Genomic DNA, 23,692 nt, shown 5'->3' on the forward strand with positions numbered 1-23,692 from the left:
CCTCCTGTCACACTGAATCATGTTCAGCTGCTCTCTTCCATGACCAAATTGCTGATATTTATCCACTTCCGTGTCTTTTCCGTTCTTACCACAGTATGGGAGGGGGAGAAGTATGAAAGCAAGGGGAAGTCAGTCATGTTTCTGATTGTCCTGTTATTTTCTGGCTGAATTTCAGTGCTTTGAAGTGTATATATCAGTGCGCGATACAGCGTTTGTAGAAGAGGTGCCTTTCATCAAGTAACTTTAATTGTAAACTACTTTAATGAGTACTTCAAAATAAAGTAAATTACAAAAGGATTTCAGTGATTCCAGTAACACAGAATTGTTCATTTTAGGATTGCACTGATTTCTGTTCTCTGCAGCAACTGAAATTAATAAATAGACTCAGATTCCCAGTTGTATTGAGGAGAAGAGGGATCTCTGCCTCTTCCTTGTCTTAGTCTTGGTAGGGATGTGGCATTTCCTAAGTGTCTTTGAGAAAACTTCCCCTCACAGTCCACATACCTGACACTGCCATCAGGGCTGAGAGGTGTGTCCTTACAGCAGAGTAATTTGGGGTACCCAGGCTCCAGAGCAGATGCTGAGCATGTCCTTCCACCGTGGCATTTGTGTGACCTCTTCCTCGGTCATCTGTGCTCCCATCCCAGCCAGGCTGGTCAGCCCAGGATGAAGCTGCTGAGTGGCACAGGTCAGGGAGATTGAAGGTTTCTCGTAATTCTCCTGATGCCCCCAGAATAACAGATGGTTTTGTCACAGGACAGGGTGTCAGGGTGTGCCATGCCAAAAGCTCTGCTGAGGGGAGGGGGTTTGCTCAAAGCCTGACCAACACAGCAGAGCAAGGACATCTCTAGTGCAGACACAGGAGCTTCTTTCTGGGCCTGTAAAGCTCTTGCTGATGCCCAGCATGAGCCAAATTGCAGCTGTTAGACCGAAATAAGAATTATATGTCTTTATTTTGCAGCAAAGAAATTGCCGTAGTAATTTACATTAATTTACACTCTTAGAATTGACAGTCGAGTTTACTTAAAAAAAGTGTGAACCATGGATTTGACTTATCAAAACATTTCAGCGTATGACTACCTTGGACTGTAAACTGTACTTGAAGTTACAATTGCTCGAGTGTTTCCTTCTCTTACTGCCCTGTCATAGCTAAAAAGCTCTTCAGCTCTTCCATTCAACTCGTCTCCCTCTTCTCAAAATACAACAAAATGTGAAAAGAAACAGACAAACCCAACTAGTCTAGAAGACGTTCAGGATAAAGCTATCACTTAAAAATGTAGAAATGGTTTGAAAATGCAAAATAATTAAGATAATGTGTTAGAGGTGTGAAGAATCTTACCAGTTACCGAGAACTCCTTGTGCAATTTCAAGTTCTGTGTTTGTGGAACTGGTAGAAGAGAAATCATCTGTGGTGTTCATAGTTGTACGCTCTAAAGTTTACCAGAGACATCAGTAAGCCCAGACAGGAACATGCTTTCTTTCTGGTGTTGCTGATTTGCCAGATTGAATTTGTTATATTGATTTCCAAAATGCATAGAAGTAAAAGATCTTTCTTTGGTATGTTCTGAGTGCAAACAAACTCATTTCCCATAAGCAGTTCTTTCTTGAACAAGGACAAAGATTGAGAAGAGTGAACATGTTCTTCCAGCCTTTTCAATATGCAGACTTCTCTTTCTGGGCTGTCATCTGTTGGAGAAGTTTTCAGTTTCATTTGCATTCAGCTCTGGATCCACCCTGAATGCCTGTCCCTCCTGGTCGCCCTGCACAGGTCACAACAAGCAGCACAGCCAGCGAAGGCATCAATGATCTGTTGTGTGTACTGGCACATAGAGTTGTGGGAGGGAAATATTTGTAGCTTCTTACAGTCATGAAATCTTTAACTGAGTCATCTGTTGTGTCATGAGCTATTTAATGTTGTGCAGGAATACAGCCTTCAGTCATCCCTTTGTGATGCTCTGGTAAAAGTTGTTAAAGGAAATGGCACTGGGTCCTCCCACTGAAACCATAGGATTTATGCTGGTGGCGTGGATTGGCTGCTTACTTTTTATATGATTCAGATTTATCACTCCATTGAGTGATTCAGGGCAACATTTTTGAAGGACTATTTGATTTGTGGTTAAAGGAAGGGTATTTTTATAGAAACAAATAGCAAAGGAGAGTAACAGTGATGTGGAGGCCTTCCTTGCTCATCTGCAAGCACTCATTCTTGTTGAAAAAATGTGGTCTTCTGAGTTCTCTGTGCCTGTACACGTGCTGAACTGTGCATGTTGTGGCTTAGAACACAGAAACATGAGGAACAGAGCACTTTTATTTAGTTCTCACCCCAGTCGTGACACCTGCCCTGTGTGTCCCTGGCCAGACTGGCCCCGTTTCTGTGCCAGTCCCCTAAGTGCTGGGATATTGCTGTACTCTTCCTTATTGCCATCTCTAGGAGAGTCAGAATCCAAATTCTTGTGCCATTGATTCAGGGCAGCTGTAGGCACCAGGGAGTGTCACAGAGCTATCACAGTCCCAAACTGCAGAAAGAGGTCTGAGATTTGGGAACTCTTGAACTAATAGTAAATTCCAAGACAAGGACAGTAGGCTACATACCTGTATTGAGTTGAGTCATTTAAAGGATATTTCATTGTTAGGTACCACAGATCGCTTAATAAGTACATAAATGTGTGTATCCCTTGCTGTGTCACTGTTGGGAATTTTCCTGTACACCTAAATTTCACCACCTGTAAAAAGAGATGAGTCAGAAACCACTTGGAGCATTATTGTGGAGAAGTAACATTTGGAGTCTTACTTCAGTCTGGCATGAGACACTCTTTCTAAAATGTCCAACAAGACAAGCTACAAGGGGAGAAGCTGGATAAAATTATCAGTTGTAAAGCTGGCATTGATTTGTACACAAGTCATGTTTAAATCAGGTAATATGCAGGACTATGAAATGACTGAGTTTTAATTAATTGGTCAGAAGCAGACTAATCAGCTGGTTTGTTCATCAGTTTGGAGGCATTTTCATGGGCTATTTTTGGAATAGTCTGTTTATTTGGAAAATATGTCTTTGCATAATACAATCACAGGCATGGCTCTCATAATCCCAATTTGTTTTAAGAGGCCTTCAATGGACCTTGATGTCATTCCTGCAATATCTGTCATTCCTCTGTCAGCAGTAAATGGCAATGAGCAGAGTCAAAGCTGAAATATGAATCAGAACAGTTGGTAAAGCAAAATCAGTTGTTCTGATGTTTAAGTGTGGATCCAGTTTTGCAGTGATAGTGTTAGCAAACCGTGACACTGTAAATGGTTTAAGTTTTAAGTTCTTATTTTCCTTCAGTGTGCCGTGAGGGCACTAATCAAACTAATGTTTTGTGCGGGTCAGGAGTGACACGTTTGTCTCAGAGCTCCCTGGGAGCTGACAGTGGGCAGTATTTATTAACAGTGCCTGCAATAATCTGTCAGCTGAATGGAGGACTGGAGATTTTCATATCAGAAAAAGTCTTTGCAAAAGATTTTCTTCAAATGATCACTGTCTTAGGCCCAATGCACACTATGTTTTCCATAGAATAATATTCCTTACTTAATAGATTACTGTTGACAAAAGCTGAGATGTTTTCAGAAGAGCAGCAATATCTCACTGCAGATCCAATGCTGTATCTTTAAAGCTCTGAGAAGTCTAAATGGATGTAATGTATCGGGACTTGTAAAGTGCCTCCTCTCCGGGCAGTGTGTTCTGGGGAGCCTCCTGCCCAGCACTGCTGGATAACCCTGTACCTGTCCGTGGGGGCCCTGCCCCGGGCTCACCTGGGCTTTCTGGCACTGTAACACTTACATGTTCTTGTATCCCAGAATGTTCACAGCTTATTGCCTGCGTTTGTTCCTTAGTTCTCACACCTTGCACACCCAGGGTACCAGGGTGGGGTTTTGTACATTTTGTCTGTGTAAATTCTTTGTGGCTGTGGCAGTTGAATTTTGGGTGTTTCGTATCTTTCTCAGCCACTGATAGGAGATGAATTGTATTGATTTCTGTTTTGAAAATAAGAGTGACTCAGTGGATTCCAAGTGCCAAGATCTCCAGAAGCTGTAAAATTGCAATTGTTGGGACTGCCAGACAAGTGTTGTTAACAATAGAACAGCTAATAATATAATGACAGTTTTTAATAACACAAGATTTGAAAGACGGACAGTAATGCCGTGACTCTCTGGGCAGGACTGAGCAAAGGCTTGAGGAAAAAGTTAATCTTCACTGCACAGCTGGAGTGATCACCTGTTAGGTGTTAGCTGCAGCCTCAGTAGTCTGCTATGCACAGCACTGAGAGCTGTCTTCAGGGAACTGTAGCTGAACTGGGAACCAGGGATGCTCTATGGGATGATGGATGTTTAGCCCTACCACATCACTCCTCATGTGGCTCTTAGAGTACTCACAGACTCTGGTAAACGTTACTTAGACATCAGTAAACTCAAACATACTCTGAACCCACCGCTAATTCGGGGCTCCTGGTTCTTAGATGCCCAGCCCAAAACTGTATCCTTAAGCTTTCCAAGGTGTGGAGGACTTCCATGATGCTCTGAGGATTTCCATGACATCCAAATGCTGCTTCTGTGTGATTTGTACAAACTGCTGCAAACGTGCTTTCCCCCAGTCTGCTCTGTCAGCCAGGAAGGGGAAACCAAATGCACTGTTGTGCAGGGACTGGTGATAGAATTGCCTAAGCAAAGCAAATCAACTGAAAAATAGGCTTAATGTATTGGTCCAGTATAAACTGGTAGTTTTGATGGTACCAATAATTATTTCTGAGACTGTGCTTAAAGACAACATATGTGTTTTTGTGCATCCTCACGTGTATGTAAAGAATGACAGGTTTGTTCTGTTTTCATTTTTTTTCCAGAATTATAGATCAGCGGTTTGAGAAAGTTTCGTATTTTGTCTTTGGAGATTTCAACTTTAGACTGGATGCCAAAGCAGTAGTTGAGGTAGGACTTCTCTTTTTCTTCTGTTGTACACACTACCAGGTTTGATTTCTCAAATATTTTTTCCTGTGGAAAGCTAAACGTGACTTAACAAATTAATGGTAATATTGGCATCAGACTTTGTCGAGACTACTTTTAACAGGAACATCTGACAAGTAACTAACTGTGACTTTTGCCATCTCCTTAGAGCTCACAGTGCAGTTCCTGCAAGCAGAAGAAGCGCTGGGTTACATTTCTACTCTGGGGAAAAAATGAGAGGCATTTCCTAAATGTCCATGGTAGAACTTCACACTTCAAAGTACAGGCAGCCATCAGTGCTAGTAGCATCTCAGTGTGGAAGGTGACTGGGACATTTGTATTAAAAGAGAATGTACTAAACCTTTTTCATTATGAGTTGAGATCACCTTGACTTGACTGCTGAAGCTCAGCTCCGGGTAACATGGGGTCAGAAATAATACTCAGCTTGAAAACCAGTTTAATCTCCTGGTTTTCACACTTTAATTCTCACAGGTACTGAGGTGTCTTTTTGGTGTCCTTGCAGGCAGGACTGTATCTTTTAAGCCAAAAGTTGTAATTTTGTAAATCAAACAGTGGGAAATAAGTGTCCTGTGTGTCAAAGACTGGCTCCCCCCATCCAGGGGTGGTACTTTTCTCCTTCCTTACATGGTGATTAGTCCTTCATCTGTTGAAAAACAGAAGTTTGACTTTACAGCACTGCATATGGAACTAATAAATTCCTTCTTGGACTCCTTGAGACAGTGCAGTCATTTAACCAACAAGCTTAAAGCATAATTGAAGCAAAAGTCAAGTCACTAATTCAGAATATACAGCTTCATACTGCATATGTTAAGGGCTAAATCCTTCTCTGCTATGCTGCAGCTGCCATGGTTATCATTCATGTTCAGAGATCACTTGGTTTTGAACTATTACACCTGTTTTTTCCTCAGTAGTGGTGTGATGGTATTCCTAAGGATGTTCCTGTCTGAGAACACCTGTCAGTCACTGCAGCAGAGTTATCTCCTGCACCCAGTACTGATGAAGGGTGCTTCAAGTTTTTCCTGACTCATTCACTGCCAGCAGTCTGCAGGACTGAAACTGCAGAGGGTGTTTGCTTTGGTACCAATAGATTAAGATTTCTACATTTATATGTTTCAAAATGAACCACGTCAAACAAAATACTGTCACTGACCCCAGAGGATGCAAACTGAGCAAGCTGCACAGCTGAGCACAGGGGGTTCTTAGCCTGACACAGAACTCTGCATCTTGGGAATGTTTTATCCCTGCTGGGTAATGTTGCTGCATTTGAGTACACAAGGTGTAATTGGGAGATGAATTAAATTAATTTCCATATTCTTCCTAGCTAAAGTGTGTGCCTGGGTGAGTGCACAAAGCAGTAGAGTAATACAGATTTTCTTTTGCTCTTCTGGAGAAGCAGCATACTCCATTAAGCAGAACTTCACACAGCTACTCTGCAACATTATTTAAGCATAATTAAAGGTGATCTAGAAACTTCCATGTATAATTTACACATGCACAGGTAAAGTCACATTAAGTTTGTTTTGTAGTGTTCTGCACTTGGTACAGTTTATAAATTCGTATGTCACAGATCCAAAAGCTTCAAGAAGTGCTTGTCTCATGCAGTTTGCTCCACAAAAGTGACTGTGCAGCACCGTGCCTTGGGCAGCTCCGGGCACTGGGACAGTCCTGAGGGAGTCAGCAGTCACTGCACAGCGCTGTTCAGCTCCTGGGAGACAGATCACTTCCTAAAGTATAGCTTGGAAGGGCAGGGCTACAGGCCATCTCTAGTCGGAACTGTACTAGATGGGACCTGATGGTCTAGCTGTGTGTAAGGTATGTACGATCCAGTCCCAAATCCCTTCCCAACGTGGTTTGTAGATGGTGTGACTTGGCTGTGCCATTTCCCCAGATCCAGCCAGGGCCTGGCACAGCTGCAGTGGCAGAGCAGGAACAAGAATGGCCAGAGGTGCTCCTGTCCCCAGCACGCCGTGCCAGCCCAAGTGTGAGCCTATGCTCAGCTGGGAACCTCCTGCTCCAAAGGACATCCCAGTCCCTTCTGGCATTTGAACATGTGCCTGTGCAAATGAATATTAACCACTCTCTGGACTATTCAGCAGTGTAGTTAATACTGGGGGTCTTAAGGGTTAATCCATTGACCTGTCATCTTTGTGTATATTACTAAATTTATCTCTGGTTTCCTTGCTGACCTTTTGAATTCCCTCTTGAGACCACAGTGTGCTGAACACTTGGACACTAAGATACTACGAGCAATACGTGTGGAAATACATTGTGGAAATGCAGACTGTGCTTAGAGCAAACACTAAGAATAAAGTGTATTTCTAAAGGATTTCCAAGTTATGCCATATAAAGGCAGAATCTGAGAGCTGTTCAAAATGTGGAGTCCAGACCCTGAAGTGCAGTGTCCTAAATCACATGCCAAAAATGTCACGCTTATTAATTAATAATTAATAGGCAATAAATCGTTAATATATAATTTATTGAACATTTATGGGAACCTTAATCTTAAGTCACATTGATTTCCTTGCTAGGAAAATCTGGTTTCCTGTTGCTGGAGTAATGGGGGGGGTTGTTACCGGCACATGGGCAATGCCAGGAGCTGTTGCTGAAGTGGCTCCGGTGACTCTTCAAGTGCGTTTGCTGTGTCAGTTCCTGACCCGCTCCGGCAGCACTGTCAGGGCCAGATCCTGGACATCCTGATCAGGTTGTGCAGCCAAGCTGGGGGCTGATCCCTCTCCGTAAAGGAGTGGAACACCAGTGCTTTGCCTTCCATTAGAGTCCAGCCTCCTAGAAGGAACCTCCCTGTTCCGGCCTGCAAAGCACAGGCACCTGGTGCTGCTGCCAGCCAGCCATGCCTTCAGGGAGTGCCTGAGGGCATCCTCTGCTCCTCACCTTTCATGCCATGAGGGTTTTCAAAAGTAACCCTTGGAGGTAGGAAGTGTATTTAGTAAGGCAGTAACTGCAGAAGAAAGATCTACATTTCCCTGGGTTTTGATCTCCAAGACCTGGCTGTTCTGTCTGATGGCCAGATAACTTCAATTAATCTTGCATAGGCAAAGGTGGCCAAGGATTTTGCTTTGCCTACTGAATTTTTTTTAAATGCTAGACTTTTTGGGTGGTGCAGCATTCTGATTATTTGCCCACTGCTTCAAGGTATCTTCCAGCACCTCTATTCCCAGCATATATGGAAGTGTTTACAACATAAAAAATTATATGGACTTTTATATTAGTTTGCCTATGAATTCTAGTCTATATCAGCTTCTCTACACTGTCTCTAGTACGAGTACTGTCACAGCATTTCACAGAAACATGAATTGATGTTTCTTTATATAGAAGATGGTTCTCTTAACTTTTCCAGAAGTTCTGTTCTCGTCTGTTTTAAAGCTGACACAGACAGGTCAGTGTAATCTTTGCACTTTTCAGAGGTACATTGCAAATTTATAGTAGCGTGCATGACAAAGGTACCTTTTCTACTTCAGGAAAATTGTCTTATAAAGTTGAGTTAAAAGGAGATTTGATGAGGTGACTTTAAAGAAATTTGCAGCAGCAGTGAGACATACTGTAGGCTGAGGTTGAAGAATATTCCAGAAATTTAAAAATTATTATGAGTTAGTGCTTTGGTTCTTAAAAAGTAATAGGGTACAGGCTTGTAAGTTCTGAAATTAAATTACTTCTACTACTTGGCTGTCACCTGAATAAAACCAGGATAATAAAATCCCTGAACACATTAAGGGTAAGAAGGGAACGGGAGGTTGTGGAGGAATGACTGAAGAGGTTTATTACTAAGAACTGGTTCCTTTTGGTTTTGGTGAGAAATTAGAGAAACGAAGTGACTGTGAGAGACCACGTGGAGGAAATAAGTTAATTCTCTGCTGTCAGTCCTGGGGAGCAGGCTGCTCTCCCCTGTGGTGGCTGCTGCAGAGCTCACGGGGTTTCATGCTGTGACCGGGTCCAAGGCCATTCTGATCTCTAGTTTTACCTCTCTATTTTTTAACTTATTAGCATCTAATATTTTCTGTAAACTCCACAAACACTTGGTGGTGTAAGTGTGGAAGCAGAATTGGTCCCATAAATCTCTCCTTGACTCCTCATTCACGTGGATCTGTGGAAGTGCCAGTGAGAGAGTTGTGATCCCCGTCAGTACATGTGGGGCTGCCCATGCACCGTGTCCATGTGGGCTGGCACTTTGGGTCTGTCACGTGAAGAGCTGGTCTTTCCCCTTCTTTGTTAGAGAAGTTTTAAAAAAGAGATTTCCCCTTCCTACTGGTCCAGGAGCTCCTGTGCTGGAGCCTGGCGGTACCTGCAGCTTGTCTGTCCAGAGCTGCCTCCTCTCCTGTTCCCTGCCCAGCCCGGAGCATCCCATCGCAGCCTCAGCTGTGCTCATCGAGAGAAGCATTTCTCCTTCTGTCTCAGTGAGCCAGTTTACCAGTCCTGCTCTATTTAAGTCACCATTCAAGTGTTTTAGGTGGGTCTAGAAAAAGGAAGAGTATTTTTTTGGTCAGCTGGCCATGGTAACAGTCTGTAATAATCTTTGAGAATTATCGTATTTTCATATTTAAAAAAATCCACACTAAAAGTCTTACCTATAAGTCTTCCTAATCTAATATGTCCATTTTAGGAAAGTACAGGCTTAAGAAACCAGGCTTATTTTGACTGTTTGGGAATGAACCCCTGTTTCTGTCTGAGAATGCTGATTCAAAAATCTGTTAAAGTTCCTTATACTCCCAGGGAAAAAAGAAATGTAATTGTGTCCTCCTCAGTCCCAAGAACTGCAGCTCAGTAACACAAAGCTCAGTTTGCAAACCGTCAGGCTTTAGGGGAAAGCCACATTAATTGCAAAATCCATTTGCTCTGGGTAAACCATATCCTTGCCTCGTATCCATGAAAAAACAGTTTTCATTTTTCCCTCACTAAAGGACATTTTGTTAGGGTTGGTGGTAGCTGAGCTGGAGAGGGATTAAGTGTATCGTATATGAACATTTGTAAAGGTACCAACAGAAGTGGTGTGTCAGGATTCCAGTCGTTTTGGCCTTCAGAAATCTTTCAAGGTCTACCTGCAGAACAAAAAGCAAAGTTCTCCTCTTAAAACTCAGAATTCACCTTGTCCACCCACCCTGTCTGCTCCGTGTGTTACACTCAACCAGGATATTTCCTTTCTAGATTTCTGCCAAGCAGCCCTTTGGTAAGCCATGGCTGGAATTGCTGATTAAACGTTTTTTGAAAGGTAATAACTGCTCATAAGAAGTTGCATATCTGGCTCCATCATTCACTTGCACTGTGCCTCTCTGCCACCTCTGACCATGTGATTTTATATTATCCAGTAAAATAGGAACAACTTCATTCTGGCATGACTTTTTAGCTCCCACTGTATTGCTGATGGCTACAGTGAATCACATAATTTCCATTTGATCACACAGTCTTGGCACAACATGGTCTTTCGTTCTGAAAAAGCCAGTGGTGGTATTGTATCCCTTTACTCAGCGAACTTGTGCTAGCAGAATTTGGAGGAGCAATCCTGTCACTGCCACGATGTGTGTCTGCAAAACCTCCTCCTGTGAGACACCTTTCGCTCTGTTTTGAACAAACATCTCTTGTTCGAAGTAAAAGCTGATGAACAGCTTTTCATGTCTGATTAATTGATTTAGATCTTACTCAAATCTGAAGAAATATTTTAAGTTGAACTTGTTTCATCCCATGCTTTGGATGCTAACGAGGACCTCCAGCCAAGAACTGACCCGTTAGTAATTGTCATTAAAAAGATTAATAGTTAATTAGGGAATTAGCACTGATCTGGAAGGCTGATTCCCAGTGAGGTGGTCAAGTGGATGTGGATACTTGATTATCTCCTCATTGTTACAGGTGGGCTTCCCTGGACAAAACAGGTCACCTGGCAGGAGAGACTCTTGCAGTACCAGAGCCATCACCAACCACCTGGCTGTCTTGTCAGATGCATATATTTGTGTGTGTGTGTGTGTGTGTGTGTTTTTATCTAAGTGGTATTTGCAGTAAGATGCTTTGAATACATCAGGAAAAGGGCATGTTAGAATTGCATGTTCTTATTGTTACAACCACAGAAGTAATTTCTTTTTTTAAAATTCTGACTTTTTCTCCTTTGACAAGTGAGTAGTCAGGAGAAACCAGTAAAGTGTGATTGCATTAAAAGTACTAACATAGCATGAAGAGTACACGTATGCAACATATGCAACTGTGCTTCTCTGTCCCAAACCACACCAGACACTGTTATTTTTTCTGGGCAGTGATGATGTGCAGGTGTCTACACATGTCCATTTAGGATCTCAAGTACATCCATTTAATTCATGGCCAAGTGGTAAAAGCTCCTGTAGGTCCTGCTCCACAGTGGCTGGTAGTTTAAAACTGTAATACGGTTCCCTTCTTCCTGCAGTAAAGTGATACTAATCCATCATTGTAAAAGAAAAACCACAGTGCTTTATTTCTGAGATAAACCTGCACATCATGAAATAAATAAATAAAACTTACAAGCTTCAGATCATATTTTCATTCCAGTTAGAAAAGCACAGAAGATCCTGGATTGGTTTTATCTTCTCAGACAGTTCATTGTAAATACCTTCATCTCATAGACATTTTAATGTTCTTTACAAGCTCAAAGAAATGCTGGGAAAAAAATCCTGTGTAAAATGAAAGTGTAATAAAGATTTGTTAAATTAAAATGCATACAATTTCAGGTCTAGTAAGGAGAGTTTTATTAATGAATGTAAATGGCAACAACACATCTGAGGCACCCGCTAAATGTTCATTATAAATTACTCTCATAGACATTGTGATGAGTTTCATATTGTAGCCAGACTTATAAAAGCATGCAGATTGCTTCCCCAAGGGACTGTATATTTACTTAACAGTGTAGTTAATTGCAATTATTTATTTTCCAGTGATTGCAAATGGCTTCTGCATTAAAGATATATGTGGCTATTAGGAATTATTCAATTACCTCTCTTTTTCTCAGTAGTCTAAAGCAAACCTGAGCGTGGATTCCCAGAGGTCAGTCAGTAGCGTATTAACTCAATCTGCTCCTCAGCTTTCTGCTGGGACCAAGCTCTGTAGCCATGAGTCCTCTCAGCGGAGCAAGCTGGAGAAATGCTCATTACCCAGCCCTGCAGCTGATTTTTTGACATCTTCCGTTCCATCCTGATGCTGCCACAGTTATTGGCAAGATTCATAGGAGGTTAATTAAATCTATCTTCAAAACAACGAGGGGCCAATGAGCCATATCCTCATTGCAGTAGTAAATTAAATGATGCAATTGTTTCTACTTCCATCACAGATAAGGGGAGAGATGAGTGAATGGATTGTTCTCTGGCTACCTCCTTTGGGGCCCCGGAGGGTCTTGGAGCATGTGGTCAACCTGCTTTTAATTTGTGGCCACAGGAAGGGATGACACTGCTATCAGCAGGCAGAGATCCCACCCAGCGTCACCGTGTGAAGGATGACACTGTAAAAACTAGCAGGGTCTCTTTGAGCAGGGCTGAGCAGCCCCTCCTGCTCCAGATGCAAATTAATACGAACACGGTGACAGAGCAGAACGGAAAAGACGATGCGTTCGTCAAACTTGGCACTGCCGGGCCGTAATTAAAACGTACACAAATTAAATACAATTATCTCGCGCTTTCTAGTAGGGCAGGGCATCATTAAGCTAATTAATGCTGCGGTCTGTAAGCTGGGCCCACGGCCGTGGCTGTCGCTGTGGCTGTGGGCGGCAGCTGTGTCCTCAGCTGCAGTGACGGCGGGTGACAGCGGTACCAGCAGCGCCCGTCCCCACCACCCACACCTGCCATCCATCCATCCATCCATCCATCCATCTATCCATCACCTGCTGGCATGGGAACATCCCAGCGCTTCCGACTGCCAGGGATGTGCCCGTGGGCCAGCGCCGAGGGCAGGGGATTCTGAGAGCACACGGCAGCTCCGAGTGTGTGGTTCAGACACCATCCTCAGACTCTGAATGAGCAAAGAAAGCTCCTGGAGCACGAGCGTCTTTCATCAGGGGTGTGTGGGTACCTGTGAGCTCCCGACAAAGCAACCAGACTTATCTGCAGGGACCTGGCAGCTTCCCCCAGGTTGGCAGGTCCAGAGACTGAGACTTTGGGCACATGGAAAAATGGCCTGGACAACGGCTCCCAGTTGATAAGATGCTGATGCCAGATCTAGGTATCTGCTGCAGCCTGCCTGAGTGTAACAGTGCTCATCTGTCTGAGGGAGGCAGGTTCATCTCTGCTGGATGATGTGCTCATTAACAAACAGACCAAGCTGTGTTTGCCAAACTTTTTACATGGCCAGGGTTTTGCACCTGTAACATGGGGAGTTGTTGGAGTTGGAATACGGGAGGCACTTCATTCGACACTCCACCTTTAAGCATTGGCAAGCAACTGTTCTCAGTCAGGGCGAGGATGCTTGTGGTACAGCAGGGACTGGGGCTAGAAAAACACACATGTAACCAACCAGTAATAACATCTGGACTTCAAAGTTATCAAAGCAGGTGTAATTTTAATAATTTAATGGAGTATTGTAATGCTTAGTGTAAGTCTGTAATGAGTACTTAAGTAAAGCCACCTATTGATTGGGTTTTTGCTTATATCTAGCATAGAAACTCAGCAGCTCAACAGAGGCAAAATATCACCTGGGTAGATGCTGTAAAATACCTTTTTTTAGAATTATGTCATTTTAGAAGAACTGCAAAAAAGGCATTCTTTTTACATTTCAGTTTATTCCTGGGTGTTACTGTGATAGAAAGTTTTAACATCTATGGATGAATTATGCACTAGTATTTGAAAGGCACCCACTGATGGTATAAAAGAAAAGGAGAGTGGGGGAAGGAAAGGCTTACACTCTGCATATGTGCAGTATATCAATATCATGTGTATACCTCTATTTTCATTATCATAAATGGACGTCTAGAAGGGATTTAAAAAAACCGAAACCCAGCATGTATTGAAGAATGATATTTTGCTTGCTTGTCAAAAACAAAATTGGGAAGAAAGAATTTGGTATCTATGTGAAAGCAAGGAATGGGATCATATGTGCCTCTGTCAGTGACTCTCGTTGCAATGGCGAGTTTTATTCTTGAGTTACAGTAAGAAATACAGTGAGAGTTGATGAACTGAATGCACAAAATCCCTGGATGTTTTTTAAATGTTAAAACATTTTAAAAATTCCTCTAACAGATTATTACCTGAAAGTATTTATTCTCAAAAGTCATAGAAAAGTGCACTAAGGAACCAAGATCAATATTTTATTAAAAAAGAGCAACCTTATTTTTATTTAGATTTGGATGCACATTTAGTGTTGCTGGGAGAAAAGCTCTGTCATTACTGTGAAGTTTGCAGTGGCACCTTCTGAGCACTGACCAGTGGTAAACGGGACAGCCTCAGGGTGAATGGACAAGCTGAGATGCCTAAAGTGTGTAAAACTCATTTGTAGTGGGACATTATACCTCGATGGTGCAGTGTAGGACAGAAAGACATACTGTTATCAGGGATAGAGTAGCTTTTTGACCCGTTACAAACTTTATTCATTCTTGCTTTTCAAGGCGTTCTAAGTAAAATAAGATATTAGTAAAGTTTAAGGGAAATAAACCTGGTGGCTTGACAAAGAGTAAATAAAATGTGCAGTCTTCAGTCAAAGAAATCCTCCAATTCAGGTTTTTTAAAGAAAGCACATACCAGAACAAATTCTCTTGCCAGACTGAATTTTTCAACTCTATTTAGTAGTTGAATGAAATTCTTCTAACATTGCAACCTCCTGCTAACTTCAGTGTACTTTGTAGCTCTCAGGTCCCTGCCTGTCCCATTTCTTTCCTTTTCTTTAACACATTCCTCAGTATGTAATTATCACTCAATAAATCCACTTTTATATTATTTCTGCTTGATTCCATCCCACTCAAACATACATAAAAATGTATGGTGTCCAGAACGTTGTTGGATTGTACCTCACAGTGCAGGTACAGCTCTGCACAGCTCCTCAGCAGACAGATTTGTTTCTCTTTCTTCTGGCTTCTTCAGCCCTCTCAGCACTAACATTGCCTCACAGGATCTGGTCTGAAAGTCCATATTTCCCTGCAAATTAGCATAGGTATCAGTATTCATTTTAAGAAGGTTCAGAAAACGCACCCTGAACTGCTCAGCACCATGGAATAAGCATGTGCTGCTCGTTACTTTTATCTCCTTCATGGTTCTTCCTTTGTTATTTCTGTAGCAAAGAGGTAAGAAACAGGCCAGCAGATTCTGTTCCCTGGCCCCTCTGAGGAGGACTCACACAGTGGTAATTTCTAAAAAATTTGTGTTCGATGCAGGTCTTCATTGCATTTTATAATTGTGTGTTATTAAAGGAAATGCTGATTTTTCAATCCACATGCTGTATACACAAATCTATCTTTATTAGTATTGGTAATACAGACAGCAATTTTACCTTTCTCAGAATACAATTTCCCATAATGTATCATTTTTCCCAGTCCCAATTTGAGATGAGAATTTGACACTTCAAAGCAAAATATGCAAAATGGTAGCCAGCCCAGGAATCTGAAATCAACTGTAATAGTTGCCATAACATTTAGGTTACTCCTTCTCCAAGGAAAGAAGGATTGTTTTTTAAAAATTCTGAAAAGCTTCCTGGCCCTTTGTGCAGTCACGCAGCATCTGTTCAGTGGAGACCTTTAAAGATTTTCTCTTCCTCCTGTGAGTGAAGCAGCAGCTGGAAGGAGGAGCTAACATGTTGAATTCCAGTCTTTCTCCCTCAGGTGTTCCAAGGTCAGGTAAAAGGGCTCCAGCCACTGGCAGAGAGCAGGGGAGCTCAGGAGCAGTCGTACCCCCCCTCCAGGCCCCTCGGTTACCCTCACTGTGAACTGTATGCACTGTTTTACCCTAATGTAGACATTTAGTAATTGGGGCTTTTCTTAGCTGGAGGGTAGGCTGTAGGAGTTCAAATGAACAGGGAATGAGGTGATGGTGGGACCGTTCTCCTGCTGAAGGGCCACTGGGAGAACACCTTGCAAGTGTCACCTCTGAAATGGGGAACCTTTGGTACCGTATGGCCAGAGAGGTTCCCTGTGTCCTTCACTGTGTGAAACATTTCTTAAATCTGCAGCCTGGCCAGGGAGGTCAAATTTGTTCCTTCTCACACAGAGGCCAAAAGAATGGGAAGGGGGTGGGATTCAAGTTCTGGTAGTGACTGAGACCTTATCTCTTGAGAAAATTTTAGCCTCTAATCTCCACATTATTTAAAATGCAATCCTCAGTTCTTGCATTACTACTTACACAAGAACTCTGTTAGGATGTCATTTACAGCTCTTATGAGCTTTCACAAGGCTCATTAATGTGGAATATTTAAATATGCAAAGCCGTTAAGGGGTTAAAACCAATTGTATGAAAAGAGATTATAGGATCTTTATCACATGTTGTTTATCTGATCAACAGTTAACAATTTAAGACAGTATTATCCTAGTAAAAAGAAGGTTTGTTTTAGATACTGACATAAACATCCCCTCATAATAGTGGCTTTTCATTTACTGTGTTGCAATGTACCATAAGCTTAAAGGCACAACAGCTTCTTTGTGTGTCTCAATAGTGCCTGTCCAGAGTGATGTCAGTCAATTTTTGACCTATACAGTCTGATGTTATTCTCAACAATCATGGAATAGATTTTTTTTTTCTTTAATTGGTTAAGAGTATGCCAATAAAATCCTTGAAAACTACCGTTTTCCTTCATGGTGTCTTCCTCTGGAAGAACAAGGTATATTACCCATGTGGACCTTTCTGCAAAGTCATGTTTCATCTGGCTTCTGCTGGCTTTTGTTGTTTCCTTTGTGGATGACTTTCCACACTCTTGTGTAACTTGACCTTTCAGTGGGACAAATAAACACTAACAGTTAAATAGCACTTTCTGGTAGAGGTTGAGAAATCCACAGTATACATGAGACAGCCCCCTGGTAGGAGTAGATTCTGACTTCAGCCTCCGTGATGGCGGTCTTGGAGCCCACATAAAAACTGTTTGAGGGGTCAGCTCCCTTGTACTCGTTGGAAACTGTTCCTTCAGGGTGGGAGAAAAGACTATGGAGTGGGCCATGGTTCTTTTGGGGCACACAGAATGCCTCAGGTGAGGGTCCCCCTTCCTGGCACACACTGCTGCAGGTGATGTTCCCCATCCCAACACTCCCAATCCCAGTGCTCCCCATCCCACACAGAGGCAGCGGGAAGAGGCAGCACGCTGACACACCTCAGTGTCGCAGAAGGATGTGCTCAGCCTCTGTTGCTTTCCTGCCAGGAAAGGGTGGAAATCAGCCTCCTGGAGGGAAGACATCTCCCTGAGCTTTCTTGGCCCCTGCCAGGCAGAGCTGTCAGGAACAGAGGCCGAGGCCTCGGCACTCAGCCTGCCCACGTGGTTCAGTGCAGGGGGGCTGCTCAGGGGCTCTGGGACAATTCCCATCATCTCCTGTCCAGCCTTCACACAGCCTGTGTGCTCTGGAGCACAGCAAATAGCTCTCAGATGGGCAGAGGCTGTTAGTTTGCTCTCCAGCCTCAAGAAGGGACTACGGAACGTTGCTGCTGGTTCCATCCAACCAGCTCCAATCCTCACCGTGTTCTGGCACTTGGATCCTCCTGCTCCCTTAGGGACAGCAAAGAAATGCATACACTGAGTGAATTGTTTATGGAAATCACATGTTTCTATAATGCTATTTCTAGATTACTTTTATTCATATAGCCCTAATACTTCCCTGAAAGTTAAACCAGATTTAATTCTTTGTTTTCAGCTGAATGCAGTGTAACTGTGGTATTGTCATTAAACTTGCAGAACACAAACGTAACCTGGATTGAGTTGGACTTTGATGTGGATCCCGTATTTCTCCCTCACTGTCATTTGGGGTTTTTTTAGTCATGAAGTCCCCTCAGCACAGCCCCTTAGCTGCCCTTGGAGAAGCATCTCCAGAGTGCAGCTGCACTGCTCTCTGTGCCTTCCCTTCCGTGGGAACCACAGGATGTGGAATCCCATCTTTGGAGCAGAGTGCAGTGTGTGCTAAATGCTTGAGTGACAACAGCTGAACTTCAGCAAGCCAAAGGTCCAGAGTATACAAGAGATTTAAATTAAAGATTGCCAAAGTGGGATGGAAATTTGTTTTTCTTCTGTCTGCCAGGTATTTTACATTATATAAAATGAATACTAGATGATAATTGCCAATATGGTGTCTTGTATTGATTTAATTCAATAAGCAGCTTCACCTCCACCTTTTGCATGCACTTGCCTTAAAATATATGCATTATGAAGGCAGTGATTCAAAGTCTTTAGGAAATCAATATCCAGACAGGATTCTGTTCTTCAAATATTGACAGCAGAATAACTCTAAGAAACAATGACAAACAATAAAAGCAGGGGTAGACAAAATTAAGGCTGTAATTCTATTGTAGTCAGACTCTGCAGAAGCCTCAAACCTCTGCCTGATGCTGCATATTGTGTGTGCTCCAGCAAACAGCCAGCGTTGGCCCCTTGCTGTCAGAATTTCTGTTAAAACCTGAGACCATTGAAATGAAAGGCAATTTCTGCCAGTGATTTCTACAGAGTTGACTGTTTCAGTTGATTTTTTGCCAGTAACTTGCACAGATTTTTTTTCAGCCATGAATGTGCACTGAGAAGTACAGATGGATATATGTAGGCTGTTACCATTAACATTGTTCTCACCTTTGATAATTTCTCTAGAACTAAATGGAACTTGCATCAAAGCCTGTGAATTACAGGTTTTTAACTGAGCAGCTCTGTGTACTAATTTATTGTGGTTTTATAATGGTAATTTTAAAATCCTTTAATACGGGCAGATGAATTTCTTGTGAGTATACTTCTGAGAAGTTAAAGGATGTCCCTTATGGAGTAAACATGTCACAGTTAGTGCAAACCACATTTGTTGTTTAGTTCATACAGTTCTGAAATCACGTTGTTATGGATAGTTCAGTACTGCAATTACAAATAATACTACAGTATTAGCAGTCATGCAGAAAAAGCATTCTTTCAGTGCCATTCAAAAGCCTAGTCTGTCTTGGTTTTCTCACTCTGAAATACCTGATGACAATCCAAAAGTCAAGATAATGAGTAGTGAGTATCCACTACATAAATATGAGAACCTCTTTTCAGTAGGTGTGGAAGGCTTATCAAGGGTAACTCTTTCCAGTATTAGCCCACTTGTAAATGTCATTGATGAGCCAGCAAGATTTATTTTTAATTTCTGTCCTTTATTTTTGCAGTTTTAACAAGTGCTGAATTGACAAGGTGTCAGTATTGTACCTGAGTGAAATGTTCAAGAGCTCTGCTCACATCTGGTAGTAGAAAAATCATTAATGTTTTCTGGGAATGTACTGGAAATCTCTTTACCTTGACATATTTGTGTATAATTTTAAAAAGAAGGAAAGCTTTGAGCCACCAATGCCTGGGTGATGTTTCCTGACCGTTAGATCAGTCATAGTCAGAAGGAGTTTAAGCAGTAAGACTGGCCAACTATAATTGCTCATCTGTAGCCAACAGACTTTAAAGTTAGTTTAGAACAAACTGGAGTACCTGGGACATTGCAGAATGCTAGAAGAGTGATAGATTTCTTCCTGTAGTTAAGAGGAAAGAAAGGAGGAAAGCACTGAGCAAGATTCTCATTAGCTGAAGACTCGTTAGCTTAGACATTCATTTCAGGGAAACTAATGGTGGAAGAGTTGGTAGTGAGAAAAAAAATTGAAGGATAAAATGCAACCACAAAACTTGCTTGAATAAGACAGTTTCTTGTGAGATTAACAGCTTGGATGAAAATTGTGAAGTGAAATCAAATGATGCTATGGCAAGACGAGTTCTGTTTAAGTTTGTGCTGGGCTGTGTTGCACAGGCAGAAGCACCAAGGGGTCACTGGCAGAGCAGTAGGAGGCAGGGCAAACAGCAGCTCGAGCTCAGCTCCCATGGCAATGCCATGGCATAATCAGTCCAGCATCTTTAGGTATGTTTTTTTAATTGGGAATTTGGTTTTGCATGTGACTGCTGAGCTGGTGTATTGAAATTCATCTCGTACCTCCACCGCATGTATTGCAAAGACATCATTTGGTGTGACAGGAGAGAGAGCAAGGCCCTGTGTCCTCTTACCCAGACCCTAGGCCGGGTCTGGGTGCCAAGGAGGAGTCTTCTTTCAGAGCTCATAGGGCCAGGTGTGCTGAGCCAGGCTTCCTTAGACCTGGACTCAGGTTAACCCTGGCTGTTGGGCACAGGGTTTCCCAGGAATGTGCAGTCAGAAGGCTGCGGTCTCACACTCTGATGTGTTCACAGCAGCGTCCCCCTTCCTTCTATGTCTAAGTGACATTTAGAAGCTGCTAATGGACAATTTAAAATGAAAAATCATACATGGGAAATTAGCCACGGGAGTGATTAATAAGAGCTTCTGTTTCTGGAGCAGCTGCCAGAGGAATTGGTGAGTGTCCCATGGCTTTCCAAGAGGTTAAGCCTTTCTGAAAGTATGTTTTAGTCAAAGAGGTGCCATTTGCTTCAGTTCAAGAGGAAATTGGCGCGATGTAGGATCTGGTGTATATGATTAGACAAGACAAATGCACGGTCACTTCTGGCTGTAGCTTTGACTCGTGATTTCTTAAAGCTTCCTGACTTAGATAACTTTGGTCTCAGCTTTGCTTGTCATTAAAATACTGAGTTTGATGCTGGTGAAGGAAGATACCACTTCTTTATTTCTTTACTATGTGCATTTCACTGATGCTAATCACCAAGTTAAATCTGCACCTGACCACAAGCAGCTGATGGAACATTCCTTTTAGCCATCCACTGTATCCCTGATAGAGACAATCAATAGGTAAAATCTGTGCAAATGAGCGGAGTTCAAGTGAGGGCTACCCTAAACAGGACTTAAGCTATGCACCCGCCTTTGTGCCAAATTTTTCAGGGTTTTTTTTTCTCCTGTAATGAATCCATGTATTTTGTGCATTGGAGCATGGCATGGGGCCTTTTGGATGGCAGGCTCTTCAAGAGAGAGGAAGAAAGTTTTAATCACAAAAGCAGAAACTTCAGTCGGAGAAGTGATTCCACACTTTGTTTCGTTTGTAAATGGTGTGTTTTGGCTTTTGTGAAACAGAACCCGGGTCCAATTCAGGACAGCGCTTCAGGGATTCTTTCCATGGGGCTTTTGAGTCTGAAATAGTGCACATGAAAAGAGCAGGAGATTGAACATAATTTGTTCCAACAGCTAGTCTAAGATTTTTTCCAATCAAGATTCTTTCAGCATATTCCTCTTTGTTGAGCTATAAGCAGCTTTTAAAATAATGGCATTAGCCTATATTTCAGGGCTTCGCTGGGTGTTCCCAGCTCTGGTGATTAGTTACGAGAAATAGAAATGCCTGTATTGTAATCTTTTAATGGCTATGGGAGACTTGTAAACTAAGTTGAGATTTGAGCAATTTGGAGATTTCAAAATGAGCTGTAGAGTTCATTGAGAAAGAAAAATGCATCATTGAAATTCATGGTGCCACTTTGGTTTTCTTTGCTGAGATTTATCAGTGAAAGCCATATTGCTTTCCCTTTGCCTTTATTTAAAGCTCTTCAATACATTGTTTTTAAGGTCCATTTCTTTTACAAGCTTTTCCTTTCAGCTTGCTCAGGGTATCGGGTCCTATGAACATCTGTTTGTGCCTAAAATCAGTGAGGACCTGGACTGTATCCTGCCTCCCTCCTCCCCTTTGTTTCCAGAGGCTATTGTTTCCGATTTCATGCTATCAGAGGGGCTGCATGTTTTCCTGTGTGAAGTTGTCAGAGAGATAAAAGCACAGGAGCAGGGTCACATTTCGAGGGATGGGCATGAAAAATTGGTAAAATGTATCTTGAGGGCCACCCACAAGACTTGATTGAAGAAATTCAGAAGTAGGGAGTAGAATTGTCATTTTAAAATTGTACAGATTCCAGGCTGGAATAAGTAGTGGTGAAATAAGTGTTTAAATGGCAGAAATCCCTTAGTCAGATTTACACTTAGTTGACTTATTCCTGTTAGGTAGCTTGAGAGCTTTGTAACACAGAAAATACCATCATCTTCACTGTGATGCCTGCCTGCGTCCCCTTGGTACAAGAGAGAGGGGCCAGAAGCTTTAAGGCTTGTTTTACACCTTTCAGCCACCATAATGCACTGGGGAAAAGAGGAGCAGTACTGGAGGTATCTGCCTGGCCAAAATGGTCAATATAGAATCACAGAATCATTAGTTTGTATGACACGAGACCTGCAAGGAATACGGTAAGGATGATGATGAAAAAGACAAATAGTGCAGCTTATTTAACCTAATGAAACACATTTTCCAGGAAGGAAGCACAGTACTGTCCTTGTAACTGTGGCTGTGGTTTATGGTGCTACAGACCATGGTCAGCCCAAACACACTTATCCTTTTGTCTGACATGAGTTCCAGAAGTGGCCCCCTGGTTTGGAAGGACACAGAGCAGTTCAGGTGCAGCAGGAGGGAAGAGCTGTGCTCGCACACAGCTGTCTGGGCAGCTCAGCACTGTCCTCCCCTCCTGCAGTGATGCAGCAGGAAGAGCTACAGGTGTCTGACAGGTGTTCTCTGAAAGGACTAAGCAGCCAGGAAAAAGCTGTGCCTGTCCTTAACTTAGTGTCAGCAGACCTAAGGCAGTGCCTTGCTAGTCTGTCTGGTTTATCTTAACTTTTCACTTAGGTCTCTACAAGGTATGAAATGAAGTTTAACAGTGCTGGTGTAGATCAGGGATGCACTAAGATGGTTGCTTTTATTTTAGAAGCTTGTAATGAGGATTTTGTTAAAGCACAAGACAAGCAAACAAATGAAATATGTAAGTTGTACTTTTTCCAAGGCAGCTGATAGATAAGGGATGCCAAGCAAGGCATTCTCTTGCTGCCAAATTACTAAATGATATATGTGATACAAATCAGCCTAATACTGGAATTTTAAGGACATATATTTTTTCTATAGCTTTTTTCCAAAAAGAACTCAATTATTTTTCTTACATGCATACGTTATTTGCAATTTAATATGAGAAATCAAGTGTACATTCTGAGTTTTGTTGAATTTATCAGCATTTTTGGCTGTGGAAATTCAGGTCGGGGCACTTATATGCAGACTTTTTTCCACTTTGGTAATATAGCGGGAAAAATTGCTAAACATGTTTTAGAAGTACAGTAAGTATTGAATTTATATGTTGTATGGTAATACCTCTGGGTATTAATTTGTTTATAAATAGAAAAAGGAGAAAGCAGCAACATTGCAAATTGTGTAGCAGTTTTGTAGGTGAGTTTAAAGAAGAGCACTCTGTGAGTACTTTTAAAGAGGAATATCACTTAGGAGCACTCAAGTTTAACTTGCAGTGACCTTGGTCAGGGTTCTGGGTCCCACTGCAGGAGTGACTGTGGAGGTGGCATTCCCTGCCAGCCCATGTCCGGGGGCACAGAGGGGACCTGCCCCCAGAGTGCTGGCCCTGAGAGGGTTCTTACACCCAGGGTTCCCTGGGGGTCCTGCCAGCCCCAAGGCTGCCATGTGTCCCTGTGCTCCTGCTCCAGGCAGGCAGCAGAGCACATCTCAGACCAGGCATGAGGAGACACCGGGGCACAAAGTCACACCAGCACAGTTCCAGTTTGGGGGGCAAAGGGATGATCTCTGTCTTTCTCAGCATGACCACCACATCTTCATGTCTTGCA

The 23,692-nt window shown here is 42.4% G+C and overlaps 1 protein-coding gene across 1 annotated transcript in view; it reads left to right on the forward strand.

The window, feature by feature from the left end:
• The window catches only part of INPP5A (inositol polyphosphate-5-phosphatase A), a 146,192-nt gene that overhangs the window by 76,376 nt on the left and 46,124 nt on the right, over positions 1 to 23,692 (forward strand). The window contains exon 8 of the mRNA XM_027692165.1: positions 4,878 to 4,962. Within this exon, the coding sequence (XP_027547966.1) occupies positions 4,878 to 4,962 (85 nt within the window). The remainder of the gene's footprint in view (positions 1 to 4,877; positions 4,963 to 23,692) is intronic.

This window comes from Neopelma chrysocephalum, unplaced genomic scaffold (assembly GCF_003984885.1).
Source record: "Neopelma chrysocephalum unplaced genomic scaffold, ASM398488v2 Primary Assembly neopelma1_85, whole genome shotgun sequence".
Lineage (NCBI taxonomy): Eukaryota > Metazoa > Chordata > Aves > Passeriformes > Pipridae > Neopelma > Neopelma chrysocephalum.